Source organism: Ptychodera flava, chromosome 10 (genome assembly GCF_041260155.1).
Source record: "Ptychodera flava strain L36383 chromosome 10, AS_Pfla_20210202, whole genome shotgun sequence".
Lineage (NCBI taxonomy): Eukaryota > Metazoa > Hemichordata > Enteropneusta > Ptychoderidae > Ptychodera > Ptychodera flava.
This window is the reverse complement of record NC_091937.1, coordinates 8,962,977-8,984,121: the sequence shown is the minus strand read 5'-3', so window position 1 is coordinate 8,984,121 and position 21,145 is coordinate 8,962,977. Positions and strand designations below refer to the sequence as shown.

General features: G+C 36.6%; 1 protein-coding gene across 1 annotated transcript in view; it reads right to left on the bottom strand.

Moving 5' to 3' along the window:
• Positions 1-21,145, bottom strand: part of LOC139141922 (pre-mRNA-processing factor 17-like) — a 39,500-nt gene that overhangs the window by 12,598 nt on the left and 5,757 nt on the right. Inside the window, exons 4-5 of the mRNA XM_070711686.1 lie at positions 6,440-6,526; positions 3,801-3,943 (exon numbers count right to left, since the gene is read on the bottom strand). Of these exons, the coding sequence (XP_070567787.1) occupies positions 3,801-3,943; positions 6,440-6,526 (230 nt within the window). The remainder of the gene's footprint in view (positions 1-3,800; positions 3,944-6,439; positions 6,527-21,145) is intronic.

Here is a 21,145-nt window from a genome sequence, read left to right as displayed (position 1 = left end):
GTGTGTTGTAGTGATGTTTCATGTTCAATGATTATAATATACACAGTGATACTTTTCATGTATTCTGTTGGCTATTATCTACCATGACCTCTTTATCATTTATCATTTCAACACATCTAATATACCGGGTACATGACAATATTAAGTATACTTACACACTAATGCTGATGTTTGTTTAAATTTCAGTGTACAGATATGCCAGAAATCAGAGCACCTGATACGGCATTATCTTTCTCCTATGCCAAGGATAACTCAATTGAAATTTTTTTCTTTGGCTTTGGTTGAACCTAATATATTTTCAGGTGCCAGGCTACAATTTATGGTACAACATAACCTAATGAGGACACGGGTGAAGATGGCAGTCCAATTGTTTATACCTACAAATTACTGGAAGATTATCAAGCAGGAGATTTAGAAATAATATTATAACCATGTAAGTATATAGGTCTAACAATTACTTCATTACATGTATGTTATTGTGAAAATGTTATATCCTTCTGTGTATGTAGCACATTATACCAATATATGCAAAATATGATGTTACTTTAGACGTGCCATAGACCATCAGAACTGAGCATATCTAATAATGGTGTGTATGACAGCAAAGTAACCTCAAAATAGTATTTCTGACTGAAAACATTCAATTTTACATGTTACTGAAGTATTCAGTTGACAAAGTCATGATTTGAATGATTTTTTTTGTTATTTTACTCCAATCTCCTCAGTGAAAATGCCATTGATGTAAATATTTTGCTTGTGCAGGTCCACAGAAACAAAGTGAACATCAAATTATTTTTCCAACCTATTGGTGAACAATTGACAAGATTTACAGCTGTCTAAGTTCATTTGCATATCAATAGGCAGCCATTTTGTATTTTTCCAGACTGCGCTTCACAATTGAACATACAAGTTTGGGTCAAATGATACCATTTTGGTGACAAATTACGATTCTATTTTGCATGTCCTTCTTAAGATGACTTAAATTCCCACAGGCAAGTGATTTTTTGGAGGTTGAAGTCTCATTTTATAATCAAGTAGGAATCCTAGTAACACGTAGAAAATGTCTCGCAAGATCAACAGTTTGGAACAACTACATTAATTTGTAAACAAACTGGGTCGACCGCCAAAGGCCGTCTTGCTCCAGGCCGGAGAAGGTCACAACATCAATGGTTTAAATGGTCTTATTGGTAGTCAATCGCTTGAAAATCGACAAAATACACTTCAATTTAAGCAAATCCTTACAAATTTCTCAATCTTGCACGTTTTGGGCTTTGAAAACATCAACCTCGGGCTCCATATCAAGATTTCAGCATCACACAATGCCGCCATTTTGGCTGCCGATACGTTCAAAGTTAACTATCGTTATCCATTTGGTCAGCAAATCACATCATTTTTCCGTAACATTTTTAAAAAAACCCTGTAAAATCTGCCATGTCTATCATCCAGCGGGCAGTAGCTTGGCATAACATATTCGTCTTCCATGTCTACGGCATGGTAAAGCTTTTGAAATGTGTTTCATTCAATGCACTGTGGCTGCATCCGCGTATCCACGAAGCTGCAGACCTGATTAAATATGCATGAAAAACGCTGACCTTTTTACAGAAAGTTTGCATAAATTACCAGAAATTTTGATTGTTAGGCTGCATGATGTCATTATTTCAGTCCTTATATGGTACTAAACTATGTTCAAAGGGTCAGGAATATCCACCCTTCTTCCAGCTGAGTTCGGCAGTGTGTAGCTAAGTTATGCATAATCATAGAACGCAACCGCTGTCCGTCTATATACCGACGTGGCGCTGAGAGCGAGAATGCCATGTCGGTTTATAAACCGACGTGGCACTTTAAGGTTTAACTGATTCACTCTGCACCGACATTCTAAGAAATGGCTCTTTGTAGGACAATGGAACAACAACTTAAAAGTGTTGAAAATGTACCATGAGAAACACAACCAAAGCAATTCATTATATATAAAGCCTCTGCCTGTTTTATATTCTCTATGGAGACTGTCATATGAATAATTTTGAATTAGTTTTCATGAGTGACGTTGAATGCAAGATAATCTCCGGCTAAATTAAATATTAATCTACCGTATACTTATCCCCCAGACTAATCATGAATATGCATGAATTCACACAGGATCAATCCCTGTTCTTTTGCATAACTATCATGGATCCTGGAGGTTTGTGATGTTGTTTACACCCTCGCGCTGACTTTTATCCAAAAATCTCGCAACATATTTACATAATGATTGTAATTTCGAAAGAAGAAGAAAGACAGAAACGCCTCATAATCTTCTTAACTCCTCTGTTAATCCCAATGCCGGGCCTTTTCGAGCCGGGGTTTAAGTCATGTTTTCTGAAGAGTCTTGAATAATGAAAAATCTGGATCACTGCAAGAAGCTGCTTCTTGCTGTAATCAAGACTTTTCATCACCTGTAGCTGCTGGCAATGGATGCATGTGATGAAACTCACATTCTTACTAAAGAAGGAATGGTAGATGGCAGGCTTCCATCTCATAAAAGTGTTCATCTCTCAGAGGTATTGCATATGATGGTGGCAGTTCTGTCTTTATTTCCCCTATTGTCAATTTGAAGTTTGTCAGTGGCATAACTTGAAGGCTGTTAAAATGCTCATTTCAATTTATCTTGACAACCATGCGAGGTAATTAACAATCAAAGATACTCATATAAATAGATCGGACACATTCATCTGAATTCCCAAAAAGCACCATTGTTATTAAATATCATCTAATTTTGGACATGTGCAAACTTTATTCAGAGGATACGTTGGCTATGAACTTTGCCAAAGGTTTTGCAGAATGAATGGAAAAAGTAAGATTTCAGGGTCATTTCAAAATTACCATTTGAGATGCACATGGTGTATATGGGCTTGACAAACTAGGGTTCACTCTGCACCATGCACATCCATGATACCTTTGGTGCAGACAGGCTGCTTTACCTTAATTGTACACTGTACATGTTTGAAATAGCGCCTTAATTGTTGAAAATATTACCGTAAATATTCTGATATTTTTCTGACCATTCAACATATCCTGATCAATTTGACAGGTAAACTCAATATTTTTCTTCCAAAAATCTTTGGTACAAAATTCATATAAATTACTGATGGCATAACGACAACGAACCTAAAATTTGACAAAAAGTGAAGGTACTTTGCACAGTAGTTGAACTCTGAAATATATTTGTAATTGACAGACTACAACAGTGACGCTGTCTGTGCACAAACATGAAAGCTAGTGCATGGTGATGTAAAACTCATTTGGCTAAAAGAGCTATTTTGACCCATGTGTTAAACATTCACTTGACCCCAGAGTAAACAAACACTTGACTCCTGTGTAAACACACACTTGACCCCTGTGTAAATACACACTTGACCCCTGTGTAAACACACACTTTACCCCTGTGTAAACACATACTTTGCCCTTATGTAAACACGCACTTTTCCCCTGTGTAAACACACACTTTGTCCTTATGTAAACACACACTTTACCCCTGTGTAAACACACACTTTACCCCTGTGTAAACACACACTTTGCCCTTATGTAAACACACACTTTTCCCCTGTGTAAACACACACTTTCCCCGTGTAAACACACACTTGACTCCTGTGTAAACAAACACTTGACTCCGGTGTAAACACACACTTGACCCCTGTGTAAACACACACTTTGCCCTTATGTAAACACACACTTTTCCTCTGTGTAAACACACACTTGACTCCTGTGTAAACATACACTTCTAACAAATGGTTACAGCATTGAACATGAATCAAAATTCTTACCGCTGATGGTTTCATTACTCTTTTCTCATCAACAAATGTTGCCCAGGGCCCCTCAAAGCCTTCAATATCAGAGGGATCATTAGCTGTGGCCTTTTTCCTCTTGTCTCCTGCCCTCTGTTTTGTACTCTCAAATACTGTTCTCCCTGTGGGAAAAAATGACAAAAAGGAAAGCTGAAATTCCAGAGAACAGACAGGCTTGCTGCAAATTCATAGTTTACAAACATATGAGCAATACAAATTGGTAAAAATTTTCAAAATGGCGAATTCATCATTTTCCAACATGGTGCAATGGTTAGGAAGAGAATCAGAACTAATAACTGTTTTGAAAATAATATCACTAGAATCCAAAAAGAATTTTTTGTTTTAATTTTGCATCAGACAATTTACACAATTTACAATGTGTACAAAAACTGTGAAATCACAGACCTAAACTTGTAGTAGACTGTACAAAATAAATAAATGACTCTGGTAACAGACAATAACCACAATTATAAACACTGTATGTTTGGGCTTATTGGTTGATACGTTTTTTTAAATGTTTGAAAAAATTCCATGGGGTGATCATGAACATGCTGCATCATGGTACAACATGCAATGTCCATAATCTCAAAGTCTACAGATGCCTGGAAGCCACCCGGCTCCTTGTGTACTGTACGACATCACTAAAATAAATCTGCTCTATAACAGACTTGATTTGCCGGATTCATCCAATTTTGCAGTATCAGCCAATCACAGCGACTGACACATGTCACTGTTATTGGTTTGACATCCTGTTGATTAGGCCGTGCAGCCAATTTCAGTTGTCTCACAAAAAATCATCCCCTTGGCTACTAGTACATGTGATACAGAGTCATATCTCCAGACTGAGTAGGGAAAAGGTGCATCTTTTAACATGTAAAACACACCTATGTTCAGTTTGTTTAATCATGTTGGATTTACTTCAACCTATAAGCTGTCTAAAAATTGTGAAGACACTGACAGCAGTAGCTGTCCAGATCAGACAGAAGCACATGGTGGCCATTAAGAAGTTGATGTACTGAATGTACTGACAGACAGAAAAACAAGTTGAAGTCCATTGTAATTACAAAAGTAAAACATAAGTTGCCCCAAAATTTGACCTTAATTTTCACTGAGATGTGTTTGTAACCCGCCCGTAATCAACATTCTGATGATTGTAGATTGTTTTTGATTGTCGCTACCGATTGATCCATTTCAATCCCACTAGCACTATGAAACTCGATCTGTTATTGAGTCTGCTAAGTGTAACTCTCTCAAGCTGTAGCATCAATATTTTTAGATGCAATTAAAATGTCCATTAATAATTTTTGAATGTTCATTGAACTCTTGAGACAGGGTGTAGATACAACTATCAGCCCCATGTTGAAAGGCATATTGTAAAAATAATCTACGAGTAAGCCATACAAAAAAGTATACATGTCTTTATTGGAAAAATTGAGCACTTTTGTCAAATAAACTAATGAATTTAAACCGGAATTCGTGAATTGTTAAGATTTTAAAAACCATAGGAAACTTGGCGACTCCCTAAGCATCTTCTCTAAGCATGTTTAGGTAAACAGTATTCAGCTTGTCAACTCAGCCTGTCCATGTGTAGACTGTGTTGTCATTGTTGATAAGTAAATTCTGGTCCCGACAAGAATTCAAATGTATACAACAATGTCACATTGGTTTGAACGATTAGACGCTGTGTTGAGAAGGTAAATAGTGGGTTTTCATTATGCTTTGTGGAGCATGACAAGCCCTTGCAATTCACATACAAAATAACAATAGTCAGAAACTCGTTCAAGTTAAGGTTACTAGCATTTTAGGGTAACACGCACCTCAAAGACTTAAACTTTTGCTCAAACTTGTTCAATGAAACTTCTTTAAATCAACAATAGGGGTCACTAAGCAAAGTATTCAACTCCAGAGAAACAAATTACCAAAAATTCACTGATATATTTATATTCAAAATGCCCACAATCCTTCTGTAAACTCTATGGGGAAAATTGAATTTTTGATCTAATTAAATGGATCTTTATTTACATGATGAGTTTCAAAAGGACCTAATTTATATACCGGTATTTCATAATAAGGGACCTAATTCAAATAGATCCCTTATATACCTTATAATAGAGTCAGTGTTACAAAGAGAGGGTTCATTGGTCGCATTTCCCGCCTATTTAATTTACCACGGTAGAAGGACTGTGATATTACTGAACAGTAATATTGAGATCTTTTGTGATTCACTGCCACTTCACAAGTTTGTGGTCTTGCCTACATGTGATTTTAATCTCTTGTATGTCTATTGTATGTAGTTTCTTCAGTATCATTTGTCTTTTATCAGATTTATATTTCATACTCTATATTTTAACTTGTCAGTACCGGTAAATGGCGACAACTGGCGCCGTTGATGAGCATAAAAGAAAATAAATAAATAAAATGAAATGAGTCCACACAAACAGCACACAAATATTGTTTTGTAAAAATTTCAGAGTCTAAATATCTGTCCCTGAGGCACATCTTGCCTTAAAGGCATCTGTTTGGTATACAAGAATGCCAGAGGCATCGGTCTACTCTGTATATTCAGTCTAGAAGTTACTGAATGCTGCCGAAGTGTTACTGAATATTTGCTACATTACCTTCTGATTTCTTTGCTAAGTCAGTGCTGCCCACGATTTGAGAGCCTTCCATACCAGATCCATCCACTGACGGATCCATTGCATAACCTGTGAAAAAAATTCAACCAAATTTGAGAAAAAGTATACTGTAACAGGGTATGTAACTTTCAATACTATTGTCGTAATTGTTCTAATTGTAATTGTATAAACATTTTTTGCTTTTTTTGATATAAAGTATATCAATTTGCAAAACAGTAATATAGTTTAAAAAATGTAGTCATTGACACTGTCCTCCCATTTTACAGAGATACTAACTACTAGTACACACATGACATTGCATTCTTACAGCTTGACTAAGAAAATTCCATTGCAAGTCCACATTAATCTTATACCCAAGCAATATGAAATGCTCCATCTCATAATGACTTTACACATCTGACAGAAAACAACCCTTAGGACTCGAGACTATCATGTTTTAAAGCAATCCAACAAATACTTTTGGAGAAAATGATTTTTTGACAAAAAATGGGGAAAATTGCACCAACAATACAAATATTAAAATTTCACCACAAATTGACAAATCTAACAGAAGTCAACCCTTCGATCATGCATACTAAGTTTCAAAGCAATGGGACGAGCAGCTTCAGAGTAGGACATTCTTTTACCAAAAAAGGGGGAAAATGCCCAAAAAATAAAACTGTAAAAATTTCACCATAATTTGAAGAAATCTAATTAAAGTCACTATAAAGAGCCTGCATACCAAGTTTCAACCAAATCTGGCCAGTGGTTACAGAGTTTTAGCAATTTGCAGGATTTTTCCTTTTTTCCCCTTCATTTGCATATTTTTGACTTTGACATGTTTATTTCAACAAATTCACATCTCCACCCCTGGGTGCATCTGTCCACCAAATACTAAGATGGTAGGTGCTGCGATTTAGGAGTTTTTAATGTGGACGGACATACATCCACACATACTAACTAACATACATACATACAGACAGACAGACAGACAGACAGGCAAACAGATAGACATGCATACATGCATACATTTATTGTTACAGCTTTTAACCTCCAACAGCCGACCAACTTGTCAATATCAGCTTGTTCAACTTAATACTACTGCTTGTAATAATATAAAAGAGAGTTAATTACTTTCTAATTAAAGTAAACAAGACTTGCTTATCAAGATTTACGTCATAAAAAACAGCATATCTGTCAGGTTATAAAGAATCTTCAGCTGGCTATCTTTATCAGTATTTTCATCCTATTAACCAAGCACATTTTAACTTTCAAATTAACATTGCAAGTATGTTCTGTTGAATAAGTTGAGCCTGTAGGTACTCAGAGAAAGCACACTGAAGAGACAAATGTTTGCAACTTAAGAAGTTCAAGGTCATCAAAAGCATTATAAGGAATCATGTAACATTTTCATTGCACTGTTTACACAGATTGCATAATTGCTATAAATAGCACATGAGGAATCTTACAGCCCAGCTTTACCATAAAAACCCTATCACTTTACCACTCTTTTAATTGACCACTCTATTTTTTTCCTCAAAAAGTAATTTTATTTTATCCTTACCAAGTCAACCATAAATGGAAATTGGAACTTTCTCTATCTCTATTTATTTGACCACCTATCATGACAAACTATTATGAGCAATTTCTTTTAGATAACATACAGAGCACAATATATGACAGTTCAGAATATGTCAAAGTTGGGATTCAGGAAAGTTGCCTTCACATGTTTTAATCCTCCAAGATGGTAAGCATTTCACGTTTAACTGTCAAAAAAGTTGAACTTTTCTGATAATTCTACACTAAAATTACTTTTGGCTTTGTTGATTTCCTAATTAATTCAATTATTTAAAATCATATTAATTATTTTTTGGGAGGTGAATGATAGGGTTTATACAGTACAAGAGTTACATACAGTGTCAGTCAAATTCAGTTAAAACATCAATTACCGTCTAACATTGCATCATTCCTATAAATAGCACCTCAGCCTGGAACAGCACAATCATAATCTGCTCATTCAACAGGCAGTACTTGACTTTGAATGAATGACCTACTACATTTCACCTGTGTACCAAATTTGAAAGCATGACAAAAAGTACCACAAAATTTGCAAATTTCAGCTGAGTTCAGAGTCATCTTCAGGTCACTCCTAGGAACCTGCACATCCAATTAGAAAGTAATGGCATACACAGTTTCAAAGAAGATTTTTTTAACCAAAAATGGCAAAAATTGCCCAAAAATAAAAATATGCAAATTTTGCCATAATTTTGATGAATTCTATTTTGAGTTATCACAAGGCACCTGCATGCCAAATTTTAAAGCGATCCAACCATTTGTTTAAGAGAAAAAGATTTTTTACTAAAATGGCAAAAAAAGAAAGAAAAAAATCATTAAAAATAGAAAGCATCAAATATTGACATCAAATCTATATGTTTAAATGAGTTAGGCCTAAGGTACCTGAAACCCAAATATGACAGTGATCAGATGAGTAGTTCCTGAGTTATTGATTTTTGACCATTTTCGCTGTTTTTTCTACCTCATTTGCATATCTATGAGACTAAAAAGTTCATTTTAACAACGGCACATCTACACCATATTTAGCATCACTACACAAAAAATCAGCTTAATACGTGCAGCGGTTCGTGAGTTTTTGCGTTGGACGGACAGACATCCATACATACATACATACATACATACATACATACATACAGACAGACATCTCACATACAGACTTTTTTCAACCATATAACCTCCCAATTGCCATATATGTATGGCAAATGGGAGGTAAAAATCTAGCCATTCTAACGCATCAATTGTGTACAATGTGCATGTTATTATTGATTGACAATTGAATTCCTATCCAGGCTATTTGACCGTCAGCAATAACATTGTAGCCAAGATGTCTGGGATGCCGGATGTAAACTTCTTTGCCAGGTCACTCAATATTGTACGGTATGTTGTGTACCAGTATGTGAGTTCATATCTGGTGGGGAATTTACTGAATCAGGCATTGTACACATACAAGCTGTATAGTATTGACTTGATGAACGCTATGGATACTGATACAAACCTGTATGACTTTGGGAGTAAGAAAAAACCTCTAATGTGCATACTGGCCGGATGGCAAGAAAACCTATTACAGAAGTTTAAAGCTGATGGATCTCTAAAAGTTTAACTCTTTCATCAATATGGTTTGGCCTAAACCCATTGTTATCAATGGTGAGTTTGGATCTGTTTGAAGGAAATTGGGGGGGGGGGGGGGGAGTAATCTAGTTAACAGAAGAAAATGAATGCTAAACATGTTTCTTTCTTCACACTCAAAAGAGACCATTCCAAGCTATACACCTCCATGTGTTTTAGCAGTTTGTTTTTCCTTTTGAATATGAAGGTTTGTAAACAATGAGACATTCAGAAATAAAGAAAAATACCATCAATGTTGACTTTCAGGAGAATGAACTACTGGCCAGAAGGACAAAGAGTACAGAGAAACTTCAGGTCTGTAAAAGTACGGAGAAACTTCAGGTCTGTCGGGAAAATTGATGGTCCTTCACAAGTTCAGACTAAATACAAATGGGTTAAAATTATTTCAAGGCCTTTGACGTCTACATTTTGATGAATACTGGTAAATGACATGAGACTTTTCTTTAATTACAAGACAGGGACGATTAAACTGATGTTTATTTTGAACTTTCGTTTAGGTACAAACAGAAACAAAAGTTACAAGCCAAATAATTGAGTAATACATTGCATTGTAATCTGACTCTAATCATGCTGCCATGTATTACACAATGACGGTAGCACCTGTTTATCCATCGATGATGATAAATAAATAGATGAAGATAAATATCTGGTTATACGTTTCCTTTTGTTTCTTTTTAATCACGATGATCACAGAGATAACCTGCTGCATGGTACCTCCCATCAATAATGTCAGTATGTCGCAGCTTTGCTTTTCCCAGTTACAGAAACATGATGTCTTAGGCATTTCATGGCAGGTTTTGACACTCAGATTTTGCGTGGGCAGTCAAGGTTGAAGATCTATTCATTTCAAAAAGGTGTCACGGCAAATACTCAAGGCAATATTTTATCACACTTTCCTCCCATTAAAAAATGAGTTTGAAGAGTGGATTAAGGTAGAATGTGCATTGAGGACAGATATTCAGACTCTCAAGACTTTCTTTTCCTTCCTACCACTTGAGGGGTTTATTTTAAAGCTCTTGGTGTAAGGAAACTTTTCACTGTCTTAGTTTTTCGAAAATCGAAAATTTTATTTTTTTCTACACAGTTAACACAGAGATGGCGGCCATTTTGATTTTCAAATATCAGTAAATCTCGGGTAATTTGTTTCTCTGGAACAAAAATTTGAACGGTGACCCCCGATTTTTTATTCTTGATTTTGAAAGAAAATGGTTGAAAAATTGCTTCAGGAAAGTTTGAGCAAAAGTTTAAGACTTTCACTTTCAAGGCGCGTACTATCATAAGGACAGGCTCTAAGGTAATATACCGGTACATCAGAGTGACTCATCCAATCATACTCAAAGCAGCAGTGTACACATTTGTAAATGATCATTATGTTAGAATCAGAGTCTTCGGAGAAAACAGAAATAAAGATAAATTGCCTCATTACTTTTGAAAAGGTCAAAAATGATTAGGATAATAGGTATATTAGCTTTGTCGCACAACATTTAATATGTTTACATGTATCTCTCTCAGTAATATACTTTTGGCAAAGGAACTGTCTACATTTGCAATGGCACAGAAAATGTATGGCTGCTGTATTAACCTGTAATTGGAAAGTCAGGGAGGCTACAGATGCATCTGGTATTTTGGCCTCATAACTGGAACAGCATGTACCAATAGCATGATACTTTCACTGCAACAGTGAAAACAGTCACGCTTTCTTTTTCAACAAAGTACAAAATGTAAATTGCGACATCGCCTCCTATGCATCTGATCAACCATCTACCGGTACTTCCATCTGGAGAAGAGCCCGGCATTGTTTACATCTGTTTCCAAAACTAGCAAGGATAGGGATTAAATATCTGCTTGAGATGTGCGCTTTGGTTTGCAAAAAAAACGTTTGATTGACAGCAATTTTCAATTTATGAACGATGCTTCTCGTCGAAATTTTCATACAACATTATTGAAAAGTGTGCTTACGTGAAAGCATGTAAGATTACAAAAATAAGTGTTGTCATCAGTTTTTTGACGGTGCCTTTCATATAGATCGAGGATTGGTTTTCACTTACATTGAACAATGTTTTCTTGTCAAAGGAAAGCAAGTTGAAATGGGAGAAGATCATTTTGCCTGCAGGTTACAAACAAAATAATTTGTTCGCATTCCGCAAAAAGGGTAATGTTTGACACTTTTGCAGTTTATATATCATCATCATTTTGTGCAATGAGCGATTTTGTATATTTTTTATATCACAGAATACTGTACTCGTCCGAGTATAAGCCCCCGGGTTCGGCAACACTAAACAGAGGTAAAACTAGGGGAGGGGCTTATACTCGAGCAACCCCATGTTATCTGCCATTGACGCTTAATTTATGCTAATTTAATGCACGATTTTTTTCACACCACTCGATCTTTCTATCGCTTTCTAAATCGACTTACACATCCAAAGAAATTGATTACACAATCTCTGAATACAGAAGTGACATTTTGGTGAAATTTCAGCGTTGAAAAAACCCCAAACTTGAAAGAAAGACGTCGTGTATGCTGCTGATCAACAGTACACTCAGTGTGACGGTTTTCGGACGACGTCAGTTTTCAGACATTTAGTGATATGCTGTTAGTTACACTCACTTCGCTCAGTATCGATAGCGTTTTACAGGTCATGTGACCTCATATTAGGTCAGGTGATACTGTTGTCCCGTTTTCAATAGCTTTTTGGTAGAAGCTATTGAGGGCACTACGAGCGGCGGTAACAAATTGTCGTCTGACACGGCGTCAGTGATACTGTCAACATACTGCCGTCAGGTCAAAGTAACTGCAATTTTGACTAAAGTCCTGATTTAGCATTGAATTTTGAATGTGGGGGCGAATAATGATGTTGAAAATATTCTTTCCATTGTTCGCTACAATTGCATGTAGTTTTAACGAAAACTGCGCAGTTGTTTTGGGAAAAAAGTACATTTAAGGAACGTAAGAAGAGTACAAGTTTTCGGACAGAAAATATTTAGCATAATCCTGTGAACGTAGTAAGTGACTTACTGCGTAAAAACTTGACAGGTAGATAATTCCATACGATGAAATATACTGGCTATTTTTATTTAATAATTCCTGTGCGATTCTAATACAAACAAAATATGCGATGGAAACAATTATAAGCAATACTCACTGAACAAAGTTAGCGAAGTTAGCCACACGGTACGATACAAGGTGCTAAAAGCAACACACACAGCCATGTGCGGTAAAGTAAGCGCTATACACGTCGAAATATGGTTGAGTCGTCCATGGATTAAACATAACTAATTATCATGAAATATTCTTATATACAGCTTTCTAAACACATCGAAATTAAAAACCGGTGGTTTGAAGTTTCAAATTATCAATACTTAGCTCCTAATCACATTCCAAACACGACGTCCAATTTCTGGGATTGCAGTCCGATTACTACGCCATCGACATGGGGTCAAAACTTTGGCAACTTTGACCCCGAAATATCACTCCCGTCGTATCAACTGAGTTTGAGAATAACCACAATAAAGTTTCGAAAGGTATAGTAATAAGATTTCGTATTGCTGGTCCTTTACGAAACGACTTTAGGCGAAATTTACTACCCTGTCCAAAAACTGTCACACTGAGTGTATAAATGTGAACTGGCATGCATTGCCTACACGGAAAGGCAACTCAATATTCCAGTATCAAACTGTCTACATCTTGTGAAAACAACAACATAGCAGTGAAAATTGTAATAGTCACCAGGCAAAAATCTTCACAAATGAAAGGATAATTGCTTCAAACAAAAGAAACTGCATGTTTAGAGGACGAAAACACCGTGGTCCTGAATGAAAGTAAACAATGGCGGACGTGAGTGAGACTATTCCATTTAGGCGATGGGGGTGAGCAGGGTCAAAGAATCAAGAAAGTACTGGAAAAACGTGTCATTTTTCTTACGATGCTGTCAAGGGAACTCCAGTTTCCCGTTGTTTTAACATCTTTAATAGTTTCTTTATTATCTAAAAGTAATTTTACCAAGTTTAATGACCAAATATATTCTCCTAATCTTTCTGTCTTCGAGTTACACTAGGGTAGGGGCTTATACACGGATGTAATGCATTTTCAAAAATCCTCTGAAATCAGTAGGGGGGCTTATACACGAGCAGGGGCTTATACTCAGACGAGTACGGTAGTAAGATAAATAACCTTGTCCCTTTAAGGTAGATCGCACCTCAGGGACAGATATTTAGATTCTCAAACTTTTACGATTCTTTTCTTATCTACCACTTGTGGGGGGGGGGGGGGGTCATTTTGAAGTAAGAAAACTTTCCAACCTCCTAGTTTTTCGAAAATCAAAATTTTTATTTTTCTCCATAGAGTTAACACACGGACAGCGGCAATTTTGAGTTTCAGATATCAGTAACTCTTGGATAATTTGTTTCCCTGGTACCAAAATTTGCATGGTGACCCCAAATTATTATTTGCGATTTGGAAAGTGTTGAGGAAGGTATGAGCAAAAGTTTAAGTCTTTCATTTTTGAGGTGCGTACTACCTTAGGCAAAAAAAACAACCATGGTACACACTATGACTTTAAAAGTGAACAGAAGTGGTTTGACAGAGAAAAATTAAAAATTTGTAGCAAGTAACTAAACAGCTAGAATTGGGCTGACACCAAGTCATATAGCTTCGTCACGATATGTAAAGTTTGCAGAGAAAGGAAAGGAGAGAATGTAAAATGAGAAAATGTGAGATTTCTAGAAACCAAACTGATTTAAGGCTCAAATAAATGAGTAAGTATAGAAAGGAAAGGAGAGAATGTAAAATGAGAAAATGTGAGATTTCTAGAAACCAAACTGATTTAAGGCTCAAATAAATAAATGAGTAAGTATGTTTCAGTATCATCACTTAACTGGTAGGGTAGGTCGGTCAGGATTTGTGTTTCTCAACTATATATCCGTGGCTTCAAGAAGTCACAAAGTCCACAGTCACAATCTAACATGCTCTCTGTAGCAGATTGATTACTCATTAATAATTGACAATTGAACTCAGAGAAAATGGATATAGAATGAAGGTAAATTACAGCAAGACTTTGGAAAATGTAAAAAAATAATTAGGATAAACGGGTATACCAGATTACTGGTATCATATGTGTCACAACAACAGTTGATATTTTGATTTTGCTCTGTACTTCTTTTTCTGACATACAGAGAACCTATCTGTGGCTTCTTAATGTGATTGAAAACTAAGAAAGTCTACAGATGGTATTTTGGTGGCATTGTTCATACAACATATATCTGTAGTGAATTACTGCCAAATAACCAATCCGGTGCTCCATTTCTACAAATTACTGAATGTGTAAGATGTTGCCGTAGACGTATCTGAGTGTAATTTCTTATCTGAGCGTAAAGGTTTGGAAACAGATAGCATGAACATGAAGACCAAAACGTTTATGCAGGAAGTAGAAAAGTTGGATGCAGGAAAAGGAAAAGTTCAACTTTCTTATCACTTTCTTTCATCAAACTAGTCAGATAGGCAGTGCTGCATGATACACACTGACTTATAAGCTTTATCCCGATACACATTGCATGAAAGGGGCTGCTCAGTTGCTAATGGAAGATCAGGGATGGAGATTAAATGTACCGTATGAACGAAGTATTGTTGTCGGCGACAGCTTGGCAAAGAAACTTAATATATTCCAAGTTAGATCGTACAAAGAAACAACAGCAGTTACCTGTCCCATTTTTCTTGACGGTCTATGGTTTCAGTACCATCACTACACCATTAGGGTAGGGGTAGGGTAGGGTAGGTCGGACAGGGTTTGTGTGTATTTTCAACTACCGTATACCGGTATATCTCTGGCTTCAAGTAGCTGCAAATTCCGCTGTCACATGTTCTGTGTAGCAGTTTGGGTGCTCATCACTTATTAAAGGTATACAGTCACCTGTAATCTAAATATGCCCATATATGGTCAAAGGGGCGTTCCTTTGTATTCAAAATGTCCATGTGAGGGCGCTGTTTTTAAAAAGCGGCCACCCGCTTAAAATCTGTGATTGGTTAGATTTTCTCTTTCCATGGTAACTGTGGCAAACTTGGAAAAGGTGACAGTATACCTTTAATGAGGGAACTCAGAGAAAACACAAATAAAAGTAGATTACAGCACAACTTTTGAAAATGTAAAAATTTATTTAGGATAACAGGTATCTATGGTTTCTTGACGTGATTGACAGCACAACTTTTGAAAATGTGAAACGAATATTTAGGATAACAGATATACCAATTTATTATTACACGACTTTTGATAATGTCAAAGAAACAATCAGGATAATGGGTGCATCAGATTACTTGAATCATCTACCGAGTCTCCAATTCTTCTCTTGCTGCAAAAAAGGTCGTTTTTCACTTCCTTCAAAAGTGTTCGGTATGTGACAACAACATTTGATTTTTACTTGGCTCTGTAATATTTTTCTGATGGAGTGATGGAGGTGCTTGCTACAATTATAACAAGTCATCGATGATGACACAGTCCCCACTTATTCATGGGTACTTTGATGACCAGTCCTCAGAGAGGATAGAGTCCTGTTCAAAAAATGGGTCTATGTATGATTAAAAATTCTGCAATACAGATGGGGCAAGAAATACATATGCGCATACTAATGAGGTACAAGATGTGACATCTTAAGGTCTAATATCCTATCAGAATTGGAGGGTATAGAACTTGTGGTTACTGAGTTATGCATATATATGTATAATCAAGGTCAAATGGTCATAAGGTCACATGACATTTTGAAAAAAAATTGTATTGCTAATTAATCCCTATATGCCAAAAATCAGACCTCTAGCTCTATTCCCTTGCCCAGAATTAGATGTGTGCATAATTAATGAGGTAAAGCATGTGTTGTCATAAGGTCTCCCACCCTACTAAATATAAAGGACATAGCACTTGTGGTTACGTATTTATCGACATAAATGTATATTTCAGGTCAACGGTCATCGAGGTCACATGACATTTGGTCAAAAAATTTCTATCCTATGGTTATCCCTATATACCAAAAATCAGACATCCAGCTCTATGGGTTTGCTCAGAATTAGATATACGCATAATTAATGAGGTACAGTATGAAGCATCATAAGGTCTCCCATCATACCATATATGAAGGGTGTAGCACTTGTGGTTACTGAGTTATGGACAAATATGTATACTTGAGGTCAAAGTTCACCGAGGTCATGTGACATTTTGTCAAAAAAATTGTGTTGCTAAGTTATCCCTACATACAAAAAATCAGACCTCTAGCTCTATTGGCTCGCTCAAAATTAGATATGTGCATAATTAATGAGGTACAATATGTGGCGTCATAAGGTGTCCCATCATACCAAATATGAAGGGTGTAGCACTTGTGGTTACTGAGTTATGGACAAATATGTATATTTGAGGTCAAAGGTCACCAAGGTCACGTGACATTTTGTCAAAAAATTGTATTGCTAAGTTATCCCTATATACCAAAAATCAGACCTCTAGCTCTATTGGCTTGCTCAAAATTAGATATGTGCATAATTAATGAGGTACAGTATGTGGCGTCATAAGCTGTCCCATCATACCATATATGAAGGGTGTAGCACTTGTGGTTACTGAGTTATGGACAAATATATATATTTGAGGTCAAAGGTCACCAAGGTCACGTGACATTTTGTCAAAATATCTGAGATATCTGTCGTTAACAGATGGACTCACGGATGGACTAACGGACGGACATGACCCAATCTATAAGCCCCCTGGACTTCATCCGTTGGGACTAAAAACTGTGTCACTGCATCCTTTTTGCAATATGAATACGATGAGAAACTAAATTTTTATTTTCTTGGCCTTATACATGGGAGTCTATGGACTGCCTTATACATGGGAGTCTATGGAGACTGCCTTATACATGGGAGTCTATGGAGGTGAAAACTAAAAAGTCCTCTAACACGGCCAAATTTAATCGCATTGTGAAACAAATCGACGTGCATCTGTATGGGATAGGGTACTATCCTTGTGCAAAGTTTGAAAGAAATTGACCTGGGCATGTCTGAGATATCTGTGTGAACGGACGGACGCACGCACGCACGCACGGACGCACGCACGCACGGACGCACACACGCACGGACATGACCAAACCTATAAGTCCCCCCGGACGGTGTCCGTGGGGACAATTATAATGAAACAGAGAACCTATATTCTTGATGTGATTGACAACTCAGCTAGTCTCCTGAAGGAAATTTGGTGGCATTGTTCATACAGCATCTATCAGTAGTGCATTAATACTAAAAACCAATCCAGTGTTCAATATCTACAAATTACTGATTGTGTAAGACGTGGCCGTGGGCACATCTGAGTGTAATTTCTTATATCTGAGCGTAAAGGTTTGGAAACACATAGCATGAACACGAAGACCAAAACGTTCATGCAGGAAGAGGAAAAGTTTGATGCAGGTTAGGGAAAAGTTCAACTTTCATCTTTCATCAAACTAGTCAGATAGGCAGTGCTGCATGATAAACACTGACTTATAAGCTTTATCCCGATACACATTGCATGAAAGGGGCTGCTCAGTTGCTAATGGAAGAACACGGATGGAGAAAATGTAGGTTACAGTTGGCAAAAATAAAAGTATACAGCTGTTGCATGAAGTGTATGAGAACATTAAATTTGTGCAAAATGTGCCCCTGACTTTTTACAAAACTAATCATTTTCATAACTGGCAAATTTTAGCCAACAGCCAATTGTTTTTCCCAGCTCTTGGCTATTTCCTACATCCCTGAATTACCTAGAAAAGACAGAGAAATGGCTAGAACACATTGCTCTAGAACTCCAGAATTATTTCAGTTAAAGTTAAAAGAATCCTGGGGCGACACCTCCCCCCCACTCCCTATACTCTTATGGTTGTCAGAAGCACTGAACTCCAAATATCAGTACACCAACAGTGGCATACGGGTCCGATGACAATTGTGACAGTTGCACTGTGAGGCCAGTGTCATGTTAGGTGTTAAATATGTTAGGTTGCAAATGGTCTGTACAGTTTGATCTGAGACACTGATTAGAAAGTTTAAAAGCCACAAGCTGTACACTCAGTGTGACAGTTTTTGGACAGGGTAGTAAATTTCGCCCAAAGTCGTTTCGTAAATGACCAGCAATACGAAATCTTATTACCATACCTTTCGAAACATTATTGCGGTTATCCTCAAACTCAGTTGACACAACGGGAGTGATATTTCGGGGTCAAAGTTGCCAAAGTTTTGACCCCATGTCGACGGTGTAGTAATCGGACTGCAATCCTAGAAATCGGACGTTGTGTTTGGAATGTGATTAGGAGCTAAGTATTGATAATTTGAAACTTCAAACCACCGATTTTTAATTTCAATGTGTTTAGAAAACTGTACATAAGAATATTTCATGATAATTAGTTATGTTTTTAATCCATGGACGACTCAACTATATTTTGACGTGTATAGCGCTTAGATATCGGACACGGGCTGTCTCTGTGTGTGTTGCTTTCGGCACCTTGTATCGTACCGTGTGGCTAACTTCGCTAACTTTGTTCAGTGAGTATTACTTATAATTGTTTCCATTGCATATTTTGTTTGTATTAGAATCGCATAGGCATTATTTAATAAAAATAGCGAGTATATTTCATCGTATGGAATTATTTACCTGTCAAGTTTTTACGCAGTAAGTCACTTACTACGTTCACACGATTATGCTAAATATTTTCTGTCCGAAAACTTGTACACTTCTTACGTTCATTAAATGTACTTTTTTCCCGAAACAACTGCGCAGTTTTCGTTAAAACTACATGCAATTGTAGCGAACAATGGAAAGAATATTTTCAACATCATTATTCTCCCCCACATTCAAAATTCAATGCTAAATCAGGACTTTAGTCAAAATTTCAGTTACTTTGACCTGACGGCAGTATGTTGACAGTATCACTGACGCAGTGTCAGACGACAATTTGTTACCGCCGCTCGTAGTGCCCTCAATAGCTTCTACCAAAAAAACTATCGAAAACGGGACAACAATGTCACCTGACCTAATATGAGGTCACATGACCTTGAAAACGGAGCGAAGTGAGTGTAACTAACAGCATATCACTAAATGTCCGAAAACTGAGGTCGTCCAAAAACTGTCACACTGAGTGTATCTTTTAGCATTATTTTTGTGATTTTACTTTCAAGCTAAAATAAGTTTGTGAGAATGTACCAATTTAGGTGTGTGTATACACTTACTTTAACAAGTTAAAGATTACACTGTAATTAGCTGTTTACCAAAACATTAAATCGCAACCCATGATGCGGAAAAGAAAAAACCGTGGATACACTGCATACCTGCAGTGAAATCTTCACGTAAACTGCACAGAGTAGTCAGATGTATTTGCATATTGGTGAATGTTTTCAACTGTAACATTGTATGTTCCTTTTCCCATGTAATATTACCAATTTTTGAAAATGGTGGGAAATCAAAATGACCATTAAAATTTGAATTTACTTGTCAAATGTTTCACAAAGCAATGGTTTCCTAATGCAGAAAAAACCCATATCCATTCAGAGGGTAGAGTTCAGAGTAAACCAGGAGAGAATAGGAAGATATTTTGTGGTCAACAAATTTCAAGAGTTACAGCTAGTGGGGCTTAAACTTTTCTGTATCCCCTTGTCCAACTCTTCCACTTCCTATGTTCCAACCCTTCTGCTTCTTTGTCAACTTCACGGTTTCATTTGTTTGACCTTTTTTGGAGTTTGACATTGGATGTATTCTGTTAAAATGTTCACAGACAGATGTAAAAATTTGTGGTCAGGCATGCTGGCTGTGATGTCTCATTTTGCTGCAAAGGAATAAATCACTGGATTGGGCAGTATTTTGTCTGTTTCTTGCAAACCCAGAACATCTCTGTTAGACACGAAATCAAAACTAAGCATATCCTTCTGTGAAAACAGTTACAAAGTGACTGCCAGAGGACATGATTTTGCTCTAAAATTAAAATACAGGTTCTTCTACATTTCTCAGTGGTCAAAACAGATTATTTTGCCAACGTGTACAATGCACGTGTCAGATTCTAGATTAACGTGCACCATGAGAGTCTGAGAGTCCCCGAGCCGCATTCTACCTAAACATGAAGTAAATGCAGTTGTGTACTTTTACCTGTCAATCATGTCTTAAATGTATACTATTGTGATTTGGAAAAAGCTAGCTACTCTGTTTAATGGGTAGAATTCAAAGAATATCCAAAAGCATTGTGAGATACTGTACTTGCAGTTTGACTTCAACAACATCTGACTTAGAAGAGTATTTGAATAGAATTGCTATACTCTTCATCATCATTCATAACATTTCTATTTGCACAGATGTTGATAGGAATGTCGCAGCACTAAATATGCACTTCTATTGCTAGCATTTCCTATGCTTGGTGAAACCGAATCTTTATTGCAACGCTCAATTGTGTATTAAATAATTTTTTGAATAAAATATGTCTTCCAGGAATTTTTCGAACTTTACTGTCTATGGATAGTAGCTGATG